Source organism: Salvelinus alpinus, chromosome 6, assembly GCF_045679555.1.
Source record: "Salvelinus alpinus chromosome 6, SLU_Salpinus.1, whole genome shotgun sequence".
NCBI lineage: Eukaryota > Metazoa > Chordata > Actinopteri > Salmoniformes > Salmonidae > Salvelinus > Salvelinus alpinus.
In genome coordinates this window covers 10,453,122-10,469,682 of record NC_092091.1, presented here as the reverse complement: position 1 = coordinate 10,469,682, position 16,561 = coordinate 10,453,122, and the positions used below count along the sequence as shown (strand labels likewise).

General features: G+C 41.0%; 1 protein-coding gene across 7 annotated transcripts in view; it reads right to left on the bottom strand.

Moving 5' to 3' along the window:
* Positions 1-732: 732 nt before the first annotated feature.
* LOC139578122 (GRAM domain-containing protein 2A-like) overlaps positions 733-16,561 on the bottom strand; it is a 60,098-nt gene continuing 44,269 nt past the window's right edge. For 3 of the 7 annotated variants that reach the window (XM_071405361.1, XM_071405359.1, XM_071405366.1), the window contains 6 exons: positions 14,290-14,361; positions 13,423-13,485; positions 6,620-6,788; positions 3,515-3,608; positions 2,745-2,852; positions 733-1,913 (listed from right to left, as the gene is read on the bottom strand). In XM_071405361.1, the coding sequence (XP_071261462.1) occupies positions 1,868-1,913; positions 2,745-2,852; positions 3,515-3,608; positions 6,620-6,788; positions 13,423-13,485; positions 14,290-14,361 (552 nt within the window). In that variant the 3' untranslated portion in view covers positions 733-1,867. Of the gene's footprint in view, positions 2,037-2,740; positions 2,853-3,514; positions 3,609-3,634; positions 5,486-6,619; positions 6,789-13,422; positions 13,486-14,289; positions 14,362-16,561 lie in introns of those variants that run through there. The other 4 variants (XM_071405363.1, XM_071405360.1, XM_071405362.1 and 1 more) reach the window with 3 other exon arrangements.

Sequence of the window (16,561 nt, the reverse complement as noted above, 5' to 3'; positions counted from 1 at the left end):
TCCTCATGGAATATTATAATATTTACAGTACACACCTCCTCCTCATGGCATATTATAATATTTATAGTACACACCTTCACCTCATGGAATATTATAATATTTATAGTACACACCTCCTCCTCATGAAATATTATAATATTTATAGTACACACCTTCACCTCATGGAATATTATAATATTTACAGTACACACCTCCTCCTCATGGCATATTATAATATTTATAGTACACACCTTCACCTTCACCTCATGGAATATTATAATATTTACAGTACACACCTCCTCCTCATGGAACAGTATAATATTTATAGTACAAACCTCCTCATGGAATATTATAATATTTATAGTACACACCTTCACCTCATGGAATATTATAATATTTACAGTACACACCTCCTCCTCATGGCATATTATAATATTTATAGTACACACCTCCTCCTCATGGAATATTATAATATTTACAGTACACACCTCCTCCTCATGGAATAATATAATATTTGTAGTACACACCTCCTCCTCATGGCATATTATAATATTTATAGTACACACCTCCTCCTCATGGAATATTATAATATTTATAGTACACACCTCCTCATGGAACAGTATAATACTTATAGTACACACCTCCTCATCATGGAACATTAGGGCTAGTGGACAGCAACGACATTCATTGTCAACCTGAGTCTCTCGTTCTCTGTCTGTCTCCCCTCTCTCTCTCTCTCCCTCTCTTTCTTTCTCTCGCTCTCTTTCTCTCTACTCTCTGTCTCCTGTCTGTCTCTCTCTCTCCCTCTCTTTCTTTCTCTCCTCTCTCTCTCCCTCTCTTTCTTTCTCTCTCTCTCTCTCTCCTCTCTGTCTCCTGTCTCTCTGTCTCCTGTCTCTCTGTCTCTTTGTCTTTCTTTCCTCTCTCTCTCTGAATACTTTCACTGCTTTCTCGCAGTTCACTTCCAAAGTTCCACTCCATCCAACAGTGTCACAGACAATCCCTTTACAATTCAGTCAATATCTAGTATTACATGACATGACGCAGACGTCATGGCTTATCAGATGGAGAAGCTACCAACTACCTTGAGACAGTCCTAGCCACTTGTTAAGTCACACAAATAATGGTTAATACACTCAAACACACACAAGACACACACATACATACACACTTTCACAACCTCACCTGACACACACAGTATCATGTTTTCAGTTGGCATGACAAGACAGCTATAACTCTAGCACAGCATCTTCAAATTCTGACAGAAATGTTAAACCTCTGGTAATAGTGTCCATTGAAATGGTTTCTATTTTTCCTTAGTGTTTCAGGAGTGGTTATGTCTCAGTGACCATGCTCAGTAAACATTGCAAGGTGGGCTACGGTTGGAAATGGTTGACCAGGTCAGGTTGAATTCCTGATCGGAATGCCTTCTCATATTCAATCTTTCTTCAGTCTCTCTCGTAGCAACTCTCCTACTGGGTACAGTCTATTCCTGTTGAAAACGGCTCTGTCTCTGACAACAGGCTCTGTCTCTGACAACAGGCTCTGTCTCTGACAACAGGCTCTGTCTCTGACAACAGGCTCTGTCTCTAAAATCCTGGACGCGGAAGTGTCTGATCAGTTGACTGGTATTGTAAAGTTCCATGGCAGAATCTGAGTAAAACAAGGACATTGAGGTCAAAGGTCAGGTGAACTCCATTGGCACTGTCCCATTGACACCTACTCTGTAGTCGTCTACTTCCAATCCTCCTCTATCCTCCTCCTTCCATTCCAGTCTTTTGTCTGCAGTCCATAGTCTTTCTAGGGAACGACAAGAGGACTCTTGTCTCTCTGGCACCCCCTATTGGACTGTCTATTTAACTGCAGTTTTGGCTTCAGGTCTTGGATTTTCTCAAGTCATTGTCTTTTCATTGAACCAGCAGGGCACTTCTCCACACCTACAGGGTGGGACAGAGTGAACAGGTAAACAAACAGAGTCTCTGTTTGCCCAATAGCCAGGAGTAACTCCGTGACTGACAGACCATCTGTCCAATGTTGACGCAGCATGCAGCAAGTGTTACCTGGGAAGAGACAAACATGCACGTTGGCATAGCAACAGCAATATCTCCTCTCGAAGTGGGGAAGCAATGTTTTATGTAATAAAATATGACTATACAGCAAACATTCAGCCCTGTGTTGCTATGGGAAATTAGCTCAAAGCGTTCATGCCTGTGTTAAGATGGGAAATGAGCTCAAAGCGTTCATGCCTGTGTTAAGATGGGAAATGAGCTCAAAGGATTCAGCCCTGTGTTGAGATGGGAAATGAGCTCAAAGCATTCAGCCCTGTGTTGCTATGGGAAATGAGCTCAAAGCATTCAGCCCTGTGTTGCTATGGGAAATGAGCTCAAAGCATTCAGCCCTGTGTTGCTATGGGAAATGAGCTCAAAGCATTCAGCCCTGTGTTGAGATGGGAAATGAGCTCAAAGCATTCAGCCCTGTGTTGCTATGGGAAATGAGCTCAAAGCATTCAGCCCTGTGTTGCTATGGGAAATGAGCTCAAAGCATTCAGCCCTGTGTTGCTATGGGAAATGAGCTCAAAGCATTCAGCCCTGTGTTGCTATGGGAAATGAGCTCAAAGGAACTGGGGGACAAAGGTGACGCTCATGGGTCAAAAAGGGGAAGTGTGTATATGTGTGAGAGAGTGAAGATGCATACTTACCTCTCTCTTGTGTGTGTGTGTGTGTGTGTGTGTGTGTGTGTGTGTGTGTGTGTGTGTGTGTGTCCCTCACCTCTCTCTCATGGGCATTGTGGGATGTGTGTTGAGGAAGGACAGCTGCTGCTCTAGACAACACACACGGAAGGCCAGGTAACAGGAGGACATGACGAGCAGGACGATACTGAAGGAGACAGACGTCGCACAATGACCACATTGTTTACCACAGGGGTTCTCAAAGTGGGGTCAGTGGAGGCACTTCAAAATATAAATATATATATACTATTAACAGCATCAGATGAAACTAATTTTGTCCAAGGGGTGGAATAAGTTTAGAGGGTATAATAAAATATAATGTAATATTATGAATCTACAATGTATGTCCTTAACCGTGGCCAACATGGGCCTGGGAGGGTCACAGGGGTTTAGGTATCCACAGTAGGCCTATACTCCACCAATGATCCATTTCCCAACTCATCGGTTGATATGTAATATGTCAGTGTAATAGGTATATGTAATATGAACGTGTGATAATAATTACGGCCAGCAGGTGGCAGTATGACAGTACGTGTATAATACAATGAGAGATGCCTTAGCCGAGTGTTTTCCAAACTCGGTCCCGGGGACCCTAAGCGGGACACGTTTAGTTTTTTGTTGTCCTAACAGTACACAGCTGATTCAAATAACAAACTAATCATTAAACTTTGATTATTTGAATCAGCTGTGTCTTTCTAGAGCAAAAAAAACTAAACGTTGGGGTCACCAGGAGCGAGTGTGGGGAAACTCTGCGTCATTCCACGAGAGTACAGACAGATCTGGGACCACGTTAGTCCGTCCCGTACTCACAGCAGGATGAAGAACTTGAGCAGCTGGTACTCCATGTGGCCCAGTTGTGGTACTGGCTCTGTCCGGAGGATCTTCCCTGTCTCCAGACTCCGCTCTGCACACAACATGTTATAGGGTGAAGCAAAATGCATGTGTTACTGTCTCCTAACAGTAACAAGTAAACAAATAATAATAAATAACTAAAATCAACAAATCTAAAAATGCCAGAACGAATCCAATGAACAACCCAAATAACACTGTATCAATAACCCATATCCAATCCCAAATAACACTGTATCAATAAACCCAAATCCAATCCCAAATAACACTGTATCAATAAACCCAAATCCAATCCCAAATAACACTATCAATAACCCAAATCCAATCCCAAATAACACTGTATCAATAACCCAAATCCAATCCCAAATAACACTGTATCAATAACCCAAATCCAATCCCAAATAACACTGTATCAATAACCAAAATCCAATCTATGCTGCGTATCTATACCATAATGGTATACTAAGAATGACATGTACAGCAGTAGATATATTAGTGAGCGACGTCGAGAATCCAGTATACAAACATGCGGTGTGTATAAACAGTGGCAACTCAGTGGCGTTTTGCTTAGTGTCCGCCCTGAGATTAGAAGGTCGATCCCCGGCCGAGTAATTCCAAAGACTATAAAAATGGGACCCGATGCGTTTTTTATTTTATTTTGCCTTTATTTAACTAGGCAAGTCAGTTTAATAACAAATCCTTATTTACAATGACAGCCTAGGAACAGTGGGTTAACTGCCTTGTTCAGGGGCAGAACGACAGATTTTTACAATGTCAGCTCGGAGGATTTGATCTTGCCACCTTTCAGTTACTAGTCCAACACTCTAACCTCTAACCTCTAGTAGCCTAACCTCACTCTAACCTCTAGTAGCCTAACCTCACTCTAACCTCTAGTAGCCTAACCTCACTCTAACCTCTAGTAGCCTAACCTCACTCTAACCTCTAGTAGCCTAACCTCACTCTAACCTCTAGTAGCCTAACCTCACTCTAACCTCTAGTAGCCTAAACTCACTCTAACCTCTAGTAGCCTAACCTCACTCTAACCTCTAGTAGCCTAACCTCACTCTAACCTCTAGTAGCCTAACCTCACTCTAACCTCTAGTAGCCTAACCTCACTCTAACTTCTAGTAGCCTAACCTCACTCTAACCTCTAGTAGCCTAACCTCACTCTAACCTCTAGTAGCCTAACATCACTCTAACCTCTAGTAGCCTAACCTCACTCTAACCTCTAGTAGCCTAAACTCACTCTAACCTCTAGTAGCCTAAACTCACTCTAACCTCTAGTAGCCTAACCTCACTCTAACCTCTAGTAGCCTAACCTCACTCTAACCTCTAGTAGCCTAAACTCACTCTAACCTCTAGTAGCCTAACCTCACTCTAACCTCTAGTAGCCTAACCTCACTCTAACTTCTAGTAGCCTAACCTCACTCTAACCTCTAGTAGCATAACCTCACTCTAACCTCTAGGCTACTTGCCACCACAGCATTAAGGAGATAGATTGGTGGTAAGGCCCTGTGACAGACTAGCGTCCTGTCCAGGGTGGTGTACTTCTACATCAAGCTGCCTCACACTACAGAAACAGGAGGTAGGCACCTATGAGCCAAGGTTTGTGTAAGGCTACTTACGTGTATAACAGTATATAAATACACGGTGTGTATAAAACAATGTAACATGGTGTGTATAAACAGGGTAACATGTTGTGTATAACAGTATATAAATACACGGTGTGTATAAAACAATGTAACATGGTGTGTATAAACAGGGTAACATGTTGTGTATAACAGTATATAAATACACGGTGTGTATAAACAGTGTAACATGGTGTGTAAAATAATTGTTCATTTTTGGAGTCCAGGTAGTCCCTCTCTTTCAGTCTATTTTCATCCATTTAGGACCCTGCTGAAAGCTCCACGTAGCTGGGCTTGTAATGATCTGAGAAGAAGAACAGGCTGTGTTTTTCCTGCCATCCCAGAGGGCAGCTCTCATACTTCTACAGTCTGTACAACTCACTTCCTCTAGTCAGGAGAAGGACAACAAAGAAATAGGGGGGACAAAACTAAATTAACATTTAAAAAAAAAAAATATCAACTGAGTTCAGGTGGTTTAAGAAGGTGCAGTATGTGGCTCTATGCACACTGGTGAGGAATGGACTGCTGGGTAATCAACAGCAATAGATCTCCACTTCCTGTATCAGTGTGGGACTTTTGGCCCAGAAGGTGACTCCAATGGCTACATTAGTAAACAGCTAGCATGTGGCAGAAGGATGAGACATCAACCAATCAACCAATAAGCTATTCGTCCTGTTCTGTGTGAAGCATTATCTCAGTACCCAGTCTGTCACGAGAGACTACGTCAGGCATAGAGAGCTAACCTGTTAGCCTGTTTCTGTTTTAGCCAGCTTGACGTTGCCAATGTAATATTGTTGGATAACAGTCAACAGGCAGCCAACTAAGCTAGGTCTATTCTGAGCCTGTTACCTCATGTGTGTGTGAGAGAAAGAAACATGACAGGCTGTGTGTGATAGGGCTGACAGTGATGGATGAAAGGTTGCCACAGATCTAGGATCAGATAACCATAACTCTAATCCTAACCTGGGCCATAAAGGGGGTGAAAATATCTGACCTTGGAAAAAGGGTTAGGTTATGTCCAGCATTTAAAACTCAGCCCTGACAGAGATCCTAACATGTCCACCATTTAAAACTCAGCCCTGACAGAGATCCTAACATGTCCACCATTTAAAACTCAGCCCTGACAGAGATCCTAACATGTCCACCATTTAAAACTCAGCCCTGACAGAGATCCTAACATGTCCACCATTTAAAACCCAGCCCTGACAGAGATCCTAACATGTCCACCATTGAAAACTCAGCCCTGACAGAGATCCTAACATGTCCATTTAAAACTCAGTCCTGACAGAGATCCTAACATGTCCAGCTTTTAGACATCCAAGTGTAGCCTGGAGGTGTTTGAAAAAATAAATAAAAAATAATAATTTTCCATCAAGGAAATGATTAGCTGTCGCCCTTTGATGATTAATGATAGAGTGGGGCTGACCTCTGATCTTACCCTTTAATGTCAGTGGAACCTCCGTAGGTAGGTAGGGGATGTCCACTGCACTCCGACTGCTGGTGGAGTTACCAAGGAGATCCGGGAGAGAGGAGGACACGGACGGAATGGACGGCTTCCTCCTCCACTTCAACACCGGAGGGAAGTCATTGACCACGGGGAACTCATCCTGAATGAGAGGAAAGGTAAGGTAACTTTAATAAAGTTTAGGCACTGTTGGGGAAGCTACACTGAAATCATAGTTTACCAAACTACCATTTACTTTTTCATTAGAAGAATTTAAGCTACACTAAATCTACCCTTAAGAAACATATAGTTTACTGAACTAAATCTACCCTTAAGAAAAATATAGTTTACTGAACTAAATCTACCCTTATGAAAAATATAGTTTACCGAACTAAATCTACCCTTAAGAAAAATATAGTTTACTGAACTAAATCTACCCTTAAGAAAAATATAGTTTACTGAACTAAATCTACCCTTAAGAAAAATATAGTTTACTGAACTACATCTACCCTTAAGAAAAATATAGTTTACTGAACTAAATCTACCCTTAAGAAAGAGTAGTCCACTACATGGTTAGCTACACCGCTACATGGTAAAACAGTAGTGTGTAGTTCCAGTAGTTAGCTACACTGCTACATGGTAAAACAGTAGTGTGTAGTTCCAGTAGTTAGCTACACCGCTACATGGTAAAACAGTAGTGTGTAGTTCCAGTAGTTAGCTACACCGCTACATGGTAAACAGTAGTGTGTAGTTCCAGTAGTTAGCTACACCGCTACATGGTAAAACAGTAGTGTGTAGTTCCAGTAGTTAGCTACACCGCTACATGGTAAAACAGTAGTGTGTAGTTCCAGTAGTTAGCTACACCGCTACATGGTAAAACAGTAGTGTGTAGTTCCAGTAGTTAGCTACACCGCTACATGGTAAAACAGTAGTGTGTAGTTCCAGTAGTTAGCTACACCGCTACATGGTAAACAGTAGTGTGTAGTTCCAGTAGTTAGCTACACCGCTACATGGTAAAACAGTAGTGTGTAGTTCCAGTAGTTAGCTACACCGCTACATGGTAAAACAGTAGTGTGTAGTTCCAGTAGTTAGCTACACCGCTACATGGTAAAACAGTAGTGTGTAGTTCCAGTAGTTAGCTACACCGCTACATGGTAAAACAGTAGTGTGTAGGTCCAGTGGTTAGCTACACCGCTACATGGTAAAACAGTAGTGTGTTGTTCCAGTTAGCTACACCCCTACATGGCAAATAAATCGAATCAAGTTGTATTTGTCACATGCTTCGCATGCTTACTTACGGGTCCTTTTCAACAATGCAGAGTTAAAGAAAAGGTAAAAAATGTAATAACTACTAGAACGGTGACACGAGGAATAAATACACACTGAATAACGAAACAAAATAAGGAGTAAAAATAACATGGCTATATACAGGAATTAGAAAATAACATGGCTATATACAGGAAGTAGAAAATAACATGGCCATATACAGGAAGTAGAAAATAACATGGCTATATACAGGAAGTAGAAAATAACATGGCTATATACAGGAAGTAGAAAACAACATGGCCATATACAGGAAGTAGAAAATAACATGGCTATATACAGGAAGTAGAAAACAACATGGCCATATACAGGAAGTAGAAAACAACATGGCCATATACAGGAAGTAGAAAATAACATGGCTATATACAGGAAGTATAAAATTAAAAAGGCACTCGCACATCTGAGCAATCTTATTTGCAGGTGCATGGCAACAATTGAACAAGATGAAGGAAAAAGGAAACCGCACACTGCTCACACTGCTCAGAGCTCTGACGAAGGCCATGTGGCCGATACGTAAGTTTATTAAATATTGGTGATACTATCAAGAGCAGTGTGCGGTTTAGTTTTTCCTTCATTATATACAGGAAGTAGAAAATAACATGGCATACACAGGGAGTACCAGTACCGAGCCGATGTGCAGCGGAACGAGGTAATACCATGGCTATATACGGGGAGTACCATTGATAATAGACAGTAGCAGCAGTATACTGTAGGTAGGGGTAAAGTGACTAGACAACAGGATAGATAATAGACAGTAGTAGCAGTATACTGTAGGTAGGGGTAAAGTGACTAGACAACAGGATAGATAATAGACAGTACTAGCAGTATACTGTAGGTAGGGGTAAAGTGACTAGACAACAGGATAGATAATAGACAGTAGTAGCAGTATACTGTAGGTAGGGGTAAAGGATAGATAATAGACAGTAGCAGCAGTATACTGTAGGTAGGGGTAAAGTGACTAGACAACAGGATAGATAATAGACAGTAGTAGCAGTATACTGTAGGTAGGGGTAAAGGATAGATAATAGACAGTAGCAGCAGTATACTGTAGGTAGGGGTAGAGTGACTAGACAACAGGATAGATAATAGACAGTAGCAGCAGTATACTGTAGGTAGGGTAAAGTGACTAGACAACAGGATAGATAATAGACAGTAGCAGCAGTATACTGTAGGTAGGGGTAAAGTGACTAGACAACAGGATAGATAATAGACAGTAGCAGCAGTATACTGTAGGTAGGGGTAAAGTGACTAGACAACAGGATAGATAATAGACAGTAGCAGCAGTATACTGTAGGTAGGGGTAAAGTGACTAGACAACAGGATAGATAATAGACAGTAGTAGCAGTATACTGTAGGTAGGGGTAAAGTGACTAGACAACAGGATAGATAATAGACAGTAGTAGCAGTATACTGTAGGTAGGGGTAAAGGATAGATAATAGACAGTAGCAGCAGTATACTGTAGGTAGGGGTAAAGTGACTAGACAACAGGATAGATAATAGACAGTAGCAGCAGTATACTGTAGGTAGGGGTAAAGTGACTAGACAACAGGATAGATAATAGACAGTAGCAGCAGTATACTGTAGGTAGGGGTAAAGTGACTAGACAACAGGATAGATAATAGACAGTAGCAGCAGTATACTGTAGGTAGGGGTAAAGTGACTAGACAACAGGATACATAATAGACAGTAGCAGCAGTATACTGTAGGTAGGGGTAAAGTGACTAGACAACAGGATAGATAATAGACAGTAGCAGCAGTATACTGTAGGTAGGGGTAAAGGATAGATAATAGACAGTAGCAGCAGTATACTGTAGGTAGGGGTAAAGTGACTAGACAACAGGATAGATAATAGACAGTAGTAGCAGTATACTGTAGGTAGGGGTAAAGTGACTAGACAACAGGATAGATAATAGACAGTAGTAGCAGTATACTGTAGGTAGGGGTAAAGGATAGATAATAGACAGTAGCAGCAGTATACTGTAGGTAGGGTAAAGTGACTAGACAACAGGATAGATAATAGACAGTAGCAGCAGTATACTGTAGGTAGGGGTAAAGGATAGATAATAGACAGTAGCAGCAGTATACTGTAGGTAGGGTAAAGTGACTAGACAACAGGATAGATAATAGACAGTAGCAGCAGTATACTGTAGGTAGGGGTAAAGGATAGATAATAGACAGTAGCAGCAGTATACTGTAGGTAGGGGAAAGTGACTAGACAACAGGATACATAATAGACAGTAGTAGCAGTATACTGTAGGTAGGGGTAGAGTGACTAGACAACAGGATAGATAATAGACAGTAGCAGCAGTATACTGTAGGTAGGGGTAGAGTGACTAGACAACAGGATAGATAATAGACAGTAGCAGCAGTATACTGTAGGTAGGGGTAGAGTGACTAGACAACAGGATAGATAATAGACAGTAGCAGCAGTATACTGTAGGTAGGGGTAAAGTGACTAGACAACAGGATAGATAATAGACAGTAGCAGCAGTATACTGTAGGTAGGGGTAAAGTGACTAGACAACAGGATAGATAATAGACAGTAGCAGCAGTATACTGTAGGTAGGGGTAAAGTGACTAGACAACAGGATAGATAATAGACAGTAGTAGCAGTATACTGTAGGTAGGGGTAAAGGATAGATAATAGACAGTAGCAGCAGTATACTGTAGGTAGGGGTAAAGTGACTAGACAACAGGATAGATAATAGACAGTAGTAGCAGTATACTGTAGGTAGGGGTAAAGTGACTAGACAACAGGATAGATAATAGACAGTAGCAGCAGTATACTGTAGGTAGGGGTAAAGTGACTAGACAACAGGATAGATAATAGACAGTAGTAGCAGTATACTGTAGGTAGGGGTAAAGTGACTAGACAACAGGATAGATAATAGACAGTAGCAGCAGTATACTGTAGGTAGGGGTAAAGTGACTAGGTAACAGGATAGATAGTAAACAGTAACAGCAGTATACTGTAGTTAGGGGTAAAGTGACTAGGTAACAGGATAGATAATAAACAGTAACAGCAGTATACTGTAGGTAGGGGTAAAGTGACTAGGTAACAGGATAGATAATAGACAGTAGCAGCAGTATACTGTAGGTAGGGGTAAAGTGACTAGACAACAGGATAGATAATAGACAGTAGTAGCAGTATACTGTAGGTAGGGGTAAAGTGACTAGACAACAGGATAGATAATAGACAGTAGCAGCAGTATACTGTAGGTAGGGGTAAAGTGACTAGACAACAGGATAGATAATAGACAGTAGTAGCAGTATACTGTAGGTAGGGGTAAAGTGACTAGACAACAGGATAGATAATAGACAGTAGCAGTAGTATACTGTAGGTAGGGGTAGAGTGACTAGACAACAGGATAGATAATAGACAGTAGCAGCAGTATACTGTAGGTAGGGGTAAAGTGACTAGACAACAGGATAGATAATAGACAGTAGCAGCAGTATACTGTAGGTAGGGGTAAAGTGACTAGACAACAGGATAGATAATAGACAGTAGTAGCAGCGTATGTGGTGAGCGAGTGTGTGGCAAGTAGCCTAGTGGATAGAGCGTTGGACTACTAACTGAAAAGTTGCAAGATCGAATCCCTGAGCTGACATGGTAAACATTTGTCGTTCTGCCCCCCAACAAGGCAGTTAAGTAGTATAGAGTAGAGTAGAGCACAGTATAGTGGAGCATAGTAGAGTATAGCAGAGTGGTGTGAGGTATAGTGGAGCAACGCAGCGTACCGCGGAGTATAGCAGAGTATAGCGGAGTATAGTATCGTTGTGTAGAGTATAGCAGCGTATAGTAGAGCGGTGTGGAGCATGGTGGAGTATAGTAGAGTAGTATGGAGTATAGCAGAGTATACCAGAGTGGGGTGGCGCATTGTGGGGTGGTATAGAGTTGAGTATAGTAGAGTTGAGTATAGTGGTGTAGAGTCTAGTAGTGTAGGGTAGAGTATAGTAGAGTAGTGTAGAGTGGAGTACAGTTGTACAGAGTGGAGTAGTGTAGAGCATTGTAGACTAGTGTAGAGTATAGTGGTGTAGAGTATAGTAGAGTAGAGTAGTGTGTACCATAGTATAGTTGTGTAGAGTAGAGATATAGGATACATCATAGTAGTGTAAAGTGGTGCGGTGTAGAGTATAGTAGTGTATAGTGGAGTAGTGTAGAGTGTAGTGGAGTGCAGTTGTACGGAGTGGAGTAGTGTAGAGCATAGTAGACTAGTGTAGAGTATAGTAGAGTAGAGTAGTGTGGACTATAGTATAGTTGTGTAGAGTAGAGGTATAGAGTACAGCATAGTAGTGTAGAGTGTAGAGTATGGCAGTATAGAGTATATTAGTGTAGAGTAGAGTACGGCGTTGTAGACTATATAGAGTGGAGTAGAGCAGTGTAGAGTATAGTAGAGTAGACTATATAGAGTGGTATATAGTATAGTAGAGTGGAGTATAGTCGTGTAGGGTGGAGTATGGTAGTGTAGACCATAGTATAGTGGTGTAGAGTATAGTAGTTGTGGAGTATGGCAGTGTAGACTATAGTAAAGTAGAGTGGAGTATAGTCGTGTAGGGTGGAGTATGGTAGTGGAGACTATAGTATAGTGGTGTAGAGTATAGTAGTGTAGGGTATGGTAGTGGAGACTATAGTATAGTGGTGTAGAGTATAGTAGTGTAGGGTATGGTAGTGGAGACTATAGTATAGTGGTGTGGAGTATAGTAGTGTAGGGTATGGTAGTGGAGACTATAGTATAGTGGTGTAGAGTATAGTAGTGTAGGGTATGGTAGTGGAGACTATAGTATAGTGGTGTAGAGTATAGTAGTGTAGGGTATGGTAGTGGAGACTATAGTATAGTGGTGTGGAGTATAGTAGTGTAGGGTATGGTAGTGGAGACTATAGTATAGTGGTGTAGAGTATAGTAGTGTAGGGTATGGTAGTGGAGACTATAGTATAGTGGTGTAGAGTATAGTAGTGTAGGGTATGGTAGTGGAGACTATAGTATAGTGGTGTAGAGTATAGTAGTGTAGGGTATGGTAGTGGAGACTATAGTATAGTGGTGTAGAGTATAGTAGTGTAGGGTATGGTAGTGGAGACTATAGTATAGTGGTGTGGAGTATAGTAGTGTAGGGTATGGTAGTGTAGACTATAGTATAGTGGTGTAGAGTATAACGGTGCAGAGTATGGTAGTGTAGAGTATGGTATTGTAGACCATAGTATAGTTGTGTAGAGCATAGTGGTGTAGAGCATAGTAGTATAGCGTAGAGTATGATGGTGTAGACTGTAGTATAGTAGTGTGCAGTTGAGTAGAGTAGAGTATAGCAGTGTAGCGTAGAGTATGGTAGTGTAGACTATAGTATAGTGGTGTACAGTAGTGTAGAGTATAGTAGTGTGGACTATAGTATGGAAGTGTATACTATAGTAGAGTAGAGTAGAGTAGTGTAGTGTGGTGTAGTGTAGTGTGGTGTAGTGTAGAGTAGAGGCTGGGCTTACCATAGATAGTAAGCTAGGCTCCTCCAAGTACTGCTTCAGGCTAAGGCTTTTCTTCCCATTCACCTATGGAGGAAAATAAGGGTACACTGTAACTACACTTAATGTAAATGTACGCACGTAAGACTGTCAATCGCTTTGTATTCAAAAAAACTCTGCTAAACGTCATATATTATATTATTAAATTGGTTCTCTATTGATTTGGATCTCCATTAGCCCACGCCAATGGAGACAGCTAGTCTTACTGGGGTCCGAGACATACCGAAACAATGCAGACAAAAAACTTTACAATTGACATACATTTAAAACGTTAACATGTAGTGTGTGTGTGTGTGTCAGTGTGTGTGTGTGCGTGTGTGTGTGTGTGTGTCAGTGTGTGTGAGTTACACATACATGTCAGTACATGCAGTGCTGTGAAAAAGTATTTGCCCACTTTTTGATTTTCGCTACTTTTGCACATTTTTTATACTGGACAGACCTCTCCCCATCAATACAACCATTGAATCTATATGTTTTGACCATGACAGTTTACAATCTAAGGTAACACCAAGTAATTTAGTCCCCTCAACTTGTTCAACAGCCACACCATTCATTACCAGATTCAGCTGAGGTCTAGAACTTAGGGAATGATTTGTACCAAATACAATGTTCTTAGTTTTAGAGATGTTCAGGACCAGTTTATTACTGGCCACCCATTCCAAAACATAACTACATCGTAAGTACACTACATGACTTTAACAATGGTATCTCGTCATAGAGCTGTATTGCAAAACATGTCTAGTGTAGCAGACACTTTCCTACAAAGTGGCCCACATGGGAATTGAACCCACAACCTTGAGCCTTGTGGACCGTGAGGAGGTTATTTCTCACCTGAAGGTGTGTGCAGATCCTCCTGAGGACGTCGTAGACACTGTCTCGAGACAGCAAGGACACAAACACATACTGCAAGACAGAACAAGACACTAAACAAACAACACAAACTCAACCTCTATTGTAGTCTAGAACTCAAGCTCTATAGTAGTCTAGAACTCAAGCTCTATAGTAGTCTAGAACTCAAGCTCTACAGTAGTCTAGAACTCAAGCTCTATTGTAGTCTAGAACTCAAGCTCTACAGTAGTCTAGAACTTAAGCTCTATAGTAGTCTAGAACTCAAGCTCTACTGTAGTCCAGAACTCAAGCTCTATAGTAGTCTAGAACTCAAGCTCTATAGTAGTCTAGAACTTAAGCTCTATAGTAGTCTAGAACTCAAGCTCTACAGTAGTCTAGAACTTAAGCTCTATAGTAGTCTAGAACTTAAGCTCTATAGTAGTCTAGAACTTAAGCTCTACAGTAGTCTAGAACTCAAGCTCTATAGTAGTCTAGAACTCAAGCTATATAGTAGTCTAGAACTTAAGCTCTACAATAGTCTAGAACTTAAGCTCTATTGTAGTCTAGACCTCAAACTCTACAGTAGTCTAGAACTTAAGCTCTATAGTAGTCTAGAACTCAAGCTCTATAGTAGTCTAGAACTCAAGCTCTATACTAGTCTAGAACTCAAGCTCTATTGTAGTCCAGAACTCAAGCTCTATAGTAGTCTAGAACTTAAGCTCTATAGTAGTCTAGAACTTAAGCTCTATAGTAGTCTAGAACGTAAGCTCTATAGTAGTCTAGACCTCAAGGTCTATAGTAGTCTAGAACTTAAGCTCTATAGTAGTCTAGAACTCAAGGTCTATAGTAGTCTAGAACTTAAACTCTACTATCTTTGAATAGTCTATTATAGAATAGGTTACCAACAAAGTTTGATTTCTCACTTGCCAACTGACACCTTTATGACATGGACTGACTAAGTAGTTTCAGCCAATCCAGCTGTGATAGATAAAAGACTGTGTATATAGTAAGTGTTACCCATTCATTTACCCAAGTCTCCCAATCAGCTCCTCCAATTCATCCAAGACAAAAGAAAGCCAGGTGGCAGCCAGGAGCTTTAGCTGTTGTCACTAAGGTCCATAAACCCCCATAAAGGTGTTTGACCCAGAACAAGACCAGCCTATTGAGTTAACCCTATCAGTCCGGAACGCCAGGAAAGAACGGCTTTTAATTGATCTGACTTTCATTTATCTGCATGCCCAGCCCTTATATTTTAGCCTCACAATTAAGTGGTTTACCATTTTATTTTCTGGACAACCAGGGCTACAAGTAACAATTTGACATAAACAGTTGCATTCATGAGTTGTATTGACAAAGGTCAATACAAAAATAAGGTCTGCCGAAGCAAAAACCTGATCAAAATGAATTTATATGGATGCTGTAAGTACAGAAATTGTTTGCTCAGTGGGAAATGAATATCCAACTAGTCAGTGACAACTCTGTGGAGTTTGGAGTTTGTGACCGCAAATATGTGAGCTTATTACAGTATTATAGACACTATGTCCTGGGATTTCATATGATCGTCTATGTAGAAGAACCCCTTACAGTATTATAGACACTATGTCCTGGGATGTACTATGATCTATGTAGAAGAACCCCTTACAGTATTATAGACACTATGTCCTGGGACTTACTATGATCTTCTATGTAGAAGAACCCCTTAATGACTCTTGTGTAGCTTGTGAGTGTCATAGAGCAAAACACGTGTGTGCTCAAACCATTCAGACACTACAGACGTTTTTATAACAAGACCCGGCCCCGTGCCCCTTCAAGATCCGCCCTTCTCTCACAGACACCGCTCTAGCTTAACCCTGTACAAGCCGATTTATGCTTGATCTGGGATTTCCGGCGGTCGGTGCCGTTTAAGATGGCAATCATTTTTGTTAATGGGATGACAATCTTTTTTTTTATGAGCTTGGCCTTATTTCTATTAAGGCACATTGCATGACTGTCATTCGTATTCCATTCCACCAGTTTTCCTTGTAACGTGGATATATTTAGGCTACTCCCTTCACCCATCATGAGGTTGCTACAACTTAGCTTTGAATTAAAGTTTACAACGTAGGTGCACAAGTTGAAATATTTTTTTGTAATCAAGGTGAAAGACTGTGACACATTCAATACCGCCTTGCACACTCTTGCCTTCATCTCGTAAGGACTGACGCTGGGAAACGAGAAGCAAGTACAGGGGGTGAACATTTAATGGATAACAGACAAGAAACAAACGAGGACAGCG